The following is a 627-nucleotide window of genomic DNA, read 5'->3' as shown; positions in this document are numbered from 1 at the left end:
CATAATTGTGTCTGCGAGTGTGCACGTACACATACAACGGTGCGTGCGTGTACAGACCTAAAACCACACCCGCATCCCCTCAAAATGCCTCGCAATCCCCAGCATAAACTATTCTCCAAATCACACAAGAACAGAATGGGGAACAAAAAAGGTATTCTACAAACCTCACCTTTATTACACATCGCAATGCCGTAGTCCATAATAAAGGAGATGATCGCCATGCCCACGCCCAGCACCGCCAGGAATACCCAGTCCTCTCCTACCCTGGCGAAGGTAGCTTGCCATACAGTGCCCAGGAGACCTAGGCACTTGGAGGTCACTTTCCCACGGTACGGCCGCAGACCTACAGGGAGACAGAAGGTTAGCGTTACTTACTAAATCGCGTCACTTTTGTCCTGTTGGCGATAAAGCCTTAAAAAAAATTGAGGAAGTTATATAAAAGACTACAGTGTCTAAAAAAATGAAAAATATTACAACAAAGCAGGAATTAAATCGAATATAAATGATATTCTGAAAGTAAAACAAATATGATATCATTCCAAATAAGATTGAGGCAAAAATTTCAATAGAAAAAAAAGGTTTAGAATTGAGATTCCTTCACTGTCATTTTTTTATGTCGTCGCGGAA

The 627-nt window shown here is 41.8% G+C and overlaps 1 protein-coding gene across 1 annotated transcript in view; it reads right to left on the bottom strand.

Annotated features, from left to right (window-relative positions):
• Positions 1 to 627, bottom strand: part of LOC119585702 (chloride channel protein 2-like) — a gene marked incomplete in the record, with an annotated part of 67264 nt that overhangs the window by 45846 nt on the left and 20791 nt on the right. Inside the window, 1 exon segment of the mRNA XM_037934376.1 lies at positions 170 to 343. Coding sequence (XP_037790304.1) covers positions 170 to 343 — 174 coding nt within the window.

The sequence above is a fragment of the Penaeus monodon genome, chromosome 20, assembly GCF_015228065.2.
Source record: "Penaeus monodon isolate SGIC_2016 chromosome 20, NSTDA_Pmon_1, whole genome shotgun sequence".
Classification (NCBI taxonomy): Eukaryota; Metazoa; Arthropoda; class Malacostraca; order Decapoda; family Penaeidae; genus Penaeus; species Penaeus monodon.
Note: the sequence above shows the minus strand (reverse complement) of the source record. Positions and strands in the feature narration are given on the sequence as shown.